The following is a 9,439-nucleotide window of genomic DNA, read 5'->3' as shown; positions in this document are numbered from 1 at the left end:
TACTTTCCCATTCCCCTCCCTTCTTCCCTCTCACTTTTGCCTCCCCTTCCTTCATCCTCTCTTGCCTCCTTCCAGCCCCTTTCATCCCCTTTGGCCATAGAAAGGTCAGGTATGTGCGTGCGTGTTTGTGTACGTGTATGTCTGTCTGTGTGGTATGTGCATTAAAAGTTTTTTTAAGGGTTTTTGTTTATTCATAATTTGCTCTTCTATGCATGCTTGTTTGCGTTTGCTTATTTTGCAAATATGGGCACAAGAATGTGTTCTGTTTATATATGTTGCTAATATGTGCATACAAGTGTGTTCGCGTTTCTATATTCATGTTTCGCAGTCGTGGTCTTGCTTTGCAGGTGGAGTCCATGTAACTGTTTTACTTATTCAGCAAAATGCTTCCCCCTCCCGCGTCTTTCGCCTTCGCGCCGCACTCCGCCCTCGTGCTCAGCTTCCCTCTTGCAGCGCCCAGCCACAGACGCCCCTCTTCCGGGCGCCACTTTGGCTTCGGATTGCCAGTTGATTCACGCCGTGATCGGAGATTGGCCCGGGTGCATATCGCCGGGCTGGACACCCTCGGACGCTGCTGTCCTCCCCTCCTCTTGCCCGCTCTCTCCGCTTCGCTCTTCGTCCCTCTCTCTCTTCTCTCTCCTTCTGTCGCCTTTGCCCTCGCTCCTCTCTTTTTCTCTCCCTCTCTCTATCTCTCTTCCTTTTTTCCTTTAATCCCATATATCATCACCGACCTCCCCTACCTCCCCTTCCTCCTCCTCGTCTGCCGCCCCTCCCTCCCCTCCCGTGGTCTCACTCTGCCGCCGTTCCCCATGCCCTTTCCCTGCAGTTGACTGCGTGTACGTGTCCTTTGGACCCACAGGGTTAAGACAGTAAGCATTAGCAAGGCACCATAAACCTCCCGGCGCTCTATGATGCCTGTGCAAAGGGTGAAGCGCGTTTGAAAATGACCAGAAGAGCGTAGTAAAAATCGCCTGTTAACATTCAGTCCTCGTGCGCTGCCATCGATCGTCGGTGGCTGAGTGTGTGCGTGCGCGCGTGAGCTCGTGCGCGCGCGCGCGCGTGTGTGTGTATGTTTGTGTGTATGATTGTATTTGTATTTGTGTGTGTTTATGAATACACCTATTTTACAATTAATTTGTTTGTTAGATGGTATTTATTTTGTGCACTGATTAATTGTTTGTGGATGTTTGAATATTTACATTGGCACTCACAAGCTCGGACACACACACACGCACACGCACGCACACATACACACACACAGAAAGAGAAAGAGAGAGAGAGAGACTGAGATCGAGTTGAAGGAGAAAGAGGGTTTGCGTGTGTGTCCGCGTGCGTGAGCGTACATGCGCGTCTCCGACATGTCTGCAAATGTAGAACGGGGGGAACAAAGACCGCACAAACAGCTTGTGTCTTATTCGCCCCTCTGAATTCGCTTCCGGCCGAGGCAAGTGGATAGGGTGGAAGGGCGGGCGGTGGGCGGATGGCAGGGGAGGGCAAGAAGAGAAGGGAGGTTGTTTGTAGCCATGGAGGGAAAAAAGCTTCTGACTGGAGAGCGTACGTTTAGGGATTGGAGTGTGGAGAAACGCACAGTGTGTTCCAGAAGTATAAGGCCATGCTTTGTGCGACTGCTGCTGCTGCTGCTGCTGCTGCTGTTGCCACCTGCGCGATGATCCTCCCATCGGCAAGTGTCGCTCAGCTTTTAGCGTGCATGTAGATCGCACATGCCTGTAATGCCGTCGGACATGTGTGTTTTGGCGCCGTGGGCTTGGGGCTAGAGCACTCGCATCATAGCCCCCTTCATAGCGCACTCCGGGTCTTTATGCTGCCATTGGCTCGGAATTTTTCATGCGCTCTTGATAATGGCTTCGCAAGGCCCCTGAAACGTTAGAGATGACGTGTGTTTATGACCGTGTGTATGCGTGTGTGTGTATTTGTGTTAAGTAGATGATAAGTTTAGGCAAGGTGGAGGCGGTGACAGGAGCGGCTGCACGGAGCAGGTGGCACTGGACTCCAGCCCTCACGCCCCTTGCCAGGCGCCTATTTAACGGCACTTTTTCACGGCCTTCGAAAAGGGATTTCGTCGCAGATTTTTTTAATTGGGGAAGGTGTGGTGATTTTGGAGGCGTGGGATGTCAGGGCGCAAGGCCTGGTGGTCAAAGTCGGGCACAAAAAATGGGCGCAGGATGACGTACATGGCATCTTGAGAGGGTCCGTGGCGCACATGGCGGCAGTGGCTCCAGTGGCGCCTCCGCCGCGGCACTGACACCGTGCCTCTGCCGCCTCTGCTTGTGCCGCTTCCGTCGCCGCCCGCTCCAGCGTCCCAGCGCAGCCCCAGACCCGAGCGAGTCCCTGGCCGGAGCCTTGTCGTCGCAGGGCGCGTGGCGTGGCATCGTCGTGTCTCCCGCCGGGCTCCCTGGTCGAGCTGCGAGCGCCACGAGCAGCGTCGCATTGCGGCACCCAGTCATCGGAGTGGCACGTGACGCTTCACCTGGCTGCCCGGGGCGTGGGTCATCCGGAGGGCCAGGAATCGCTGGCAGGAGCAGGCGGGGCAACAAGTCGGCGTGATCAGGTGGTGGGTGGTGACGTGTAGCGGGCCCGGGTGTGCCGGGTGCCGTGCCCCCTCCAGTACGTGAGCCTTGGCCCTCACCCACACCTGCCTTGTGGGCCCCACCCCGGCGCACCTGGGGCCCAGTCTACCCCTCGCATCTCTAGCAGCTCGAGCTCGAGCTCTTAGCACGTAGCATCATCCTTCTGCCGGAACTTGGCGAGCGACGCCGCCGTGTGTGGTTTTCAGTGACGGCATTTGCGTACCCGGAACTCTTGAGTATTTATCAAGCAATTTGGAGCAGGTGTGCGAGGTGGCAGGTGCTGTGCCGCGACGGCCCGTGAACAGCCAGCCCCACGCACCTCCATCCGCTACCTGCACCGCCACGACTCCGGCCTCCTTCCCCTCGAGGCGCGGGGCAGCCCCACTCACCTGTGATGCTCTTTTCTTACTTTTTGTATGACCTTAGATTAATGCAAGAGACAATCTTTTAATATCTACCTACTTGTATGGCTGTGAACCTTCGCTAGAGACCTCCTCCCGCCCCGGACCATGTGCGTCGCCGTCGGGCTCTGCGGCTAGGACTCGGTGTGATGCAAGTGGCGCTCGGCCGCCTGTCTTCTCGTAGCGAGGCTGTGCGGCGCCCAGGTGACCTCTGATCCGCGCGGGTCGTGCATGTTCGTGAGGCTGTGTTGGACGAGACACCCTAGTCGAGGCATGTGAAGGCGCCCACGCCAGCCGGGCACCCCGCCCACGCCCACCATGCGCAAGTTATCCCTGCGCTGCTCACCAACCCCACATTCGGTGCCGGGCGTGCCGCCGCCCGCGCCAACCCCGCCACCGTCAGCAGGCCTGTCACCCACGCCCACGCCGCCGACCACGCCCGCACGGCGGCTGGTCTCCTCACGCTCTCTGGGCTCCACCTCGTCGCCCCCGCTGACGCCTCCGGTCGTCTCACAGTACAACATCCCGCCGTGCCTGCCCTCGCACCAGCACCACGCCCAGCTGCCGCCCACCCCAGGCCCTCCCTCGCACCGCTCACTCCCCGCCCTTCACGCCCACCACGTGCAGAATGATGCTCAGGCCCATCACTCATCCCACCCGACGTTGCACGCCCACCACCACTCCCTGCCTATCCAGGACGCCCACCCGCACCACTCCTCGCACCCCGCCCTCCACGCGCAGTCCCCTCACTCTTCCCCGCCGGCCAACCGCCCGCCGGGTCATTTCTCGCACGCCGCGGCCCTCAGCGGGCACCAGCACCCGCGGCAGCTGCCCGGCCTGCCCCGCCACCACACCATCGGCGGCGTGGGCAGCGGCCGCATCCTGCCCCCCGCCCCGCACCATGACCCCAACGCCGCCGCCTCCGCCGCCGCCGTCGTCGTGGTCACCACCAGCAGCGTGCCCCCCGCGCCCGCCCAGCCCATCACCACCACGATGGCCAGCCTGGCCGCGCGCCCCGCTCACGCTCTGCACTCCGCCAGCTACAAGTACAGCCTGGACGTGCCTCGTGCCAACCTGCGAGACATGCGGAGCAACACATACCCTCCGCCAGGCGCCGACGGCTCCTCGCCCTCGCAGTCGTCCTCCACCACGAGCGGGACCACGAGCGGCGGCGGCTCGGGCGGCTCGCAGAACTCGCCCTCGGACCTGTTCCCGCCCTCGTCCCCGCGCCTTTCGCCGGGGGGACCCATGGTGGCGCTGGCCGGGCGCGTGTCCCCTCAGCTGCCGCCCACGTCCCCCTGCGGACGGGTGCCCCCGCACTCCCCGGGGCCAAGATCCTCGCTCTCCTCCTCGGTGTCCTCCTCGTGTGCCACGTCGCCCGTGCCCCGCCTGTCCCCAGTGCCACGCTCACCTGTCCACGCCCCCGTCACTCTCTCGCACTCCGCCCACTCGTCCCCGAGCCCAGCTCATGCTTCGCCCAGTCACGCCCATGCTTCACCGGTGGCACGTGGCTCGCCCGTGCCACCGCCCATCATCAGCTCCCCGACGCCCACGATTCGAGGCTCACCTGCGCGGAGGAAAGGCTCCATGCCGGAGTTGCGCTCGCCCTTGTTCAGGAAGACGACTCGGCCGCCCCTGCAGCGCTCGCACGCCACCGCTGGGTAAGCTCTTCCCCCTCGGCCTCGGCTGGCTCGCTCTTCGCCTCCGGCCCCTCGCCTCGTGCTTCCCTTTCCAGTCAACTTCAGCCAGGTCTTACACCCTTGGATGCTCTTCCCACGCACCCTGTTATTGACTCCTTCCCCATATGCCTCCCTTGCACTCCTTGTTCTATCTCCCTGATTAGCAGGACTTATGGCGCCATGCCTTTCCGCCAGTACGTAGTGTCCCATTATATGCTTAATACATGTAAATTACTGTAGTTTATGGAATGAAGAACAAACTGTTATCATTCCAGATAATCAGTAGTGTAATATTTATCTGATTATTCCCGTCATTCTAGCTGTCCAATTTCCTTCATTGCCTGATTAGGATTATGAGTCGTTATTCTTCTCAAGCCGAGTATTGCTAGCGCCTTTGCGCTGGACTTACTCAAGGCTTCACCGTTATTGCCATCATTATGGGCGAAATGCTCGTCCAAGTAGTAGGTACGGCCATACGCCGATTCCGTGAACTCTGTATGTTTAAATCCCGAAAACTCCCCGGAGGGTGCATTTAGCAACTGCTCACCGCCGTGGGTGCAGCCAACTTGTCGCCGCGGCCTTTTTCTAGAGGAAAAGCTCGGAGAGAGGGAAGGCTGCAGTTTAGTCAAGGCGGAAACTTCGAGTTCTGGATCAGCGTTATGGAGTATTTTCATCTTTGCGGAACGCGAAGGGGAGACTAAACGAACACGCGGCGTAGTTTAGGAATGCGCAAATAAAACCCCCACCCCCACCCCCCGTCCGCGCACGTGGAATGTCGAGTGGACGACCCCTCCTTCGGCGCCGGCAGGGACGCCCGGTGCCAGGGAAAGGGAAGTTTAGCAAGGGGATCGTATGGCTGCGGAACATGCACTCCTTGAATGCATCTTCGGAGGCTTTCTTGATTGGGCCTCGTCTTGGCGGAGGGCCCAGTGATGCTTTTGTTGCATGCAACCATAAAAAGGGGCTCGCGAGGAGCCGGAGGCGAAGGGAATCCCAGAATTGCTGGCCGCTGCTGGTGTCTTTCCGGCAATTACTTCGGATCTTTATGACCTTTGTTTGGCGTTATCATCACTATCGTCGAATCGTTAAATGGCAGTCGTCACAGAGGGAATCGATTGGCATGGTCCCCTGGCTGGGCCTTTTTCTTTCTCTTCCCCATTTGCAGTTTTATAACTTGCAGTTGCAGATTGGGGATGCGTGTGGGGAGTTGCAGCTTAGTAAGGTCTCGCGCATCCGTCCGTGTCAAGGAACAAACAGAAATGGATACATGTACGTGAACTAATCAGATATCATGGAACATGTCTCAGATTACCGTTCCTGCTTTTCGTTGTGATTGGTGTCGATGTTGCTAGTTTTTTTCGTAGCCATTGTCGTTTTCCCTAAAAACATCACCTGCACATCAGTATTTTTATTGTTACTGTTATATCTTTTATCTCCATTGCTGTAATTTCTGTTATTGCCTTGTCCCTCGTTTACTGGATTGAAGAAACCTCCTCCTTTTCCCTTCATAACAATAAACCGCAAAAGTAAAACTGCATTTGTTAAATACGAAATACGTAAACAAAAGACAGACAGGTCGTTTTAGCGAAAAGGGGAGACGACCCCCCGTTTCAGCTCATAAATAAGATGATATTGTCCGATATTATGATGCTGGTGCAATTACCGATTTGATTAATGAACACCTATATCATTCCCTTGCAGTTAAGGGTGGTGGTCTTAAAAAAATATCTATTTGTACGTGTATGGATGCGAGTCGATGTATGTTTTGTGTGTTTGGGGTTGACGGACCATTATTATTATTGGCAGTATTTTCGTTTCATGGTTGTTGCCGTCATCATTGCCATCAGCATTTCCGATAGAAGTAGAGGAAAGCTATTAGGCAATGTCATTATCAGCAGAGCTATTAAGCCATATCAATATCAGGTTCTGATATTGATCATGGCATTTATTGTTGTTATTGATGCTTTTTTTTTTCTTTTATAATTCCTGTGCTATAGCTGTTGTTATTGTACAGTTATAGTCTTCTGTTGGTTTGTTTTTGATCTATTATTATTTTCTTTATCTATTATTATCTTGAACAAACATCCCCCGTCTCTCTCTCTCTCTCTCTCTCTCTCTCTCTCTCTCTCTCTCTCTCTCTCTCTCTCTCTCTCTCTCTCTCTCTCTCTCTCTCTCTCTCTCTCCCTCTCTCTCCTCTCTCTCTCTCTTCTCTCTCTCTCTCTCTCTCTCTCTCTCTCTCTCTCTCTCTCTCTCTCTCTCTCTCTCTCTCTCTCTCTCTCTCTCTCTCTCTCTCTCTCTCTCTCTCTCTCTCCTCTCTCCCTTCCTTCCCTTCCACACCTTCCCTTTACCTCCCTCTCCTTCCCACCCTCCCTTCCTCCGTCCTCCTCCCCTCCCCCTGTCTCACTCACTCGCAACTCCCCATTCGATCTCTGCCTTCCTTCCTACTTCCCTTTTTCCCATCTTCATTCTTCCCCATCACACCTCTTCTCTTTCTCTTCCCCCATTCTTCCCTCTCTCATTTTATTGCATTTCATTCGGGGTGAACCACAATGAACTTGCTTGATTTGCGCTTTATAGATCGCTAATGAGAGCTTATTATCGTGGTTATTTTTGTTGTCTTGTTTTCTTTACCATATAGTGTTTCACCTGTGACATGAGTGCCGCTGTCTTCTTCATAGTCTACGTTGTCGAGGTCGGAACAGGGGTGACCGCGCGTGAGCATTTGGGTATCGCGTGATTCATGGCAGGAAGGAGACCCTGTGGCCAGCGAGGACGCTTTGGAAGGAGGTCACGCTTCTCCTCTCTTCCCTCACTTCCTTCTCTTCCCTCCCCTCATCTTTCTTCCTATTCCATTCTCTCTTCCCTCTATCTCCTTCCTTCTTCCCTTTCGCCTTCTCTCGTCCCTCTATCTCCTTCCTTCTTCCCTTTCCCCTTCCTTCGCCCCTTATCTTCTTCCTTCTTCCCTCTGGTCTCTTCTCCTTCGCGTCCCAACCGAGGCGACCTTGGCTACGACGCCGAGACTAAGCTAGTGATACAGGTGCTTGTTTCTAGCAACAGGTTAGAAAGGTCATTTGGGCGACCTGCCAACATCTAGGAGCTTGGAGAAGGTAGGAGAGAGGGATACTATTGGAGGGGGGGGGGAGCTGAGGAGGAGGAGGAGGAGGAAATGGAGATGAAAGTGGGAGGGGGTTTAAGGGAGAACAAAGCGTAGGATTACTTTCTGTTTGGTATGGCATGAAGAATGCACGTAATGCCGGGAAGACGTTCTGCAAGGGATTTAGAAAGAAGGGGGAAGGGGGGCTTCGAACTATAACCTTCAGAGGCGGTGGCGGCCATAACCTTGTTGGAAGATAATCCCCCAAATCCGGACCTGCCAGACGTGCTCCACGAACTAAACAGAAGGCATATTTTTGGAGGTGGAGGGAAAGAGCGAGAAGGATTGGGGTTGGGGTATTTTTTGGGGGGGATGAGAGGGAAAGGGGGGGAGATAATGGGAAGGAAACATGAGAGGGATAGGGTAGAGGAGTAGGGATGAAGCCAGGCGGGATGGAGAGAGGGAAGGACAGTCTGGCATGCTGATGCACAAGTCTGAATGGAGGGTTGTTTTTGTATAGACTCTGCAAATATGCAAATGCTATTCATGTTTTAGGCATTATATTTGTTTTAATTTTCGGTGAGTAAATTATCTTTTTGAAATTGAGAGTGTATCGTTACTGCTATATGTTTCTACTGCCCAAAAGTTATTATTTGTTACTTGTTATAGTACCAGTAGTTGTCGTCCTTCGTCTCTACCATGTTTGTCATTTTCGCGAGTCAGTTACGACCATCTGTTCCGCCCAATATCACCCCAACTCCCCCGTGATTCCAATCCGGGTACCGCCACCGCACACACGTCCATTTGCGGAAGTACCCGGAGCGTTCGCGTCGTCGGGCGTGGATTTCCCTCGCTACAGAGAAGTAAACCGGACGGGCTGGGTTTTTTTCCGCTTCTAGGATAGTGATTGTGGGAGGCCCTTGGAAAACTTCTGCTATCAGTCGCGTGGGTCGAGCGATACTTCACTGAACTTACCAAACCTTCCCTCCCCCTCCCCTCTCCCTCCCCTTCCCCTGAACTTCCCATACCTCCCCTCCCCCTCCCCTTCCCCTGAACTTCACATACCTCCCCTCCCCTCCCCTCCCCAGAATTTTCCATACCTCCCCCTCCTCCCCTCCTCTCTCCCTTCATTCAACCCTCACTTCAAGAGTAACAAAAGCAGATAGACATTTACGATTACAGGCACACCGAAGGGGATGAAGTGAGGCGCCCAAGTGAGACTGCCACTTCTCATTTCTTCATCCCTTTGGGGCATTGAGGCCATAGATTATCTCGAGTGGCTCCAATTTCATCAAGTCGGAAGGTTGGGAGCTGGGATCAGCCCCCCCCCCCCAGGTCACCATTTCCGGGAATGAAAAAGAACTGTAGAAGGCTGGAAAATTTCCCTCCCTCTCCCTCTCCCTCCCTTTTCTCGCTCTCTCTCTCTCTCTCTCTCTCTCTCTCTCTCTCTCTCTCTCTCTCTCTCTCTCTCTCTCTCTCTCTCTCTCTCTCTCTCTCCCTCTCCCTCTCCCTCTCCCTCACCCTCTCCCTCTGCTCCCTCCCTCTCCCTCTCCTTCCTCTCCCTCTCCCTCTCCTTCCTCTTCCTCTTCCTCTTCCTCTTCCTCTTCCTCCTCCTCCTCCCTCCTCGTTCTCCTCTCCCTCCTCTTCTCCCTCTCCTCTTCCTAGCATCGTAGCCTC

At 55.0% G+C, this 9,439-nt stretch overlaps 1 protein-coding gene across 1 annotated transcript; it reads left to right on the top strand.

Moving 5' to 3' along the window:
• The first annotated feature begins 154 nt into the window (after positions 1-154).
• On the top strand, positions 155-5,183 carry LOC113820675 (uncharacterized). Its single transcript, XM_070132733.1, has one exon. The coding sequence runs from the start codon at positions 3,308-3,310 to the stop codon at positions 4,652-4,654; it is 1,347 nt and encodes a 448-aa protein (XP_069988834.1). The 5' UTR covers positions 155-3,307; the 3' UTR covers positions 4,655-5,183.
• The last annotated feature ends 4,256 nt before the right edge of the window (positions 5,184-9,439 follow it).

Source organism: Penaeus vannamei, chromosome 18 (assembly GCF_042767895.1).
Source record: "Penaeus vannamei isolate JL-2024 chromosome 18, ASM4276789v1, whole genome shotgun sequence".
NCBI classification, from domain to species: domain Eukaryota; kingdom Metazoa; phylum Arthropoda; class Malacostraca; order Decapoda; family Penaeidae; genus Penaeus; species Penaeus vannamei.
Note: the sequence above shows the minus strand (reverse complement) of the source record. Positions and strands in the feature narration are given on the sequence as shown.

What these genes read in the sequence shown, in the direction of transcription:
- LOC113820675 (XM_070132733.1), top strand. Translation starts at nt 3,308, where the DNA reads ATGCGCAAGTTATCCCTGCGCTGCTCACCAACCCCACATTCGGTGCCG.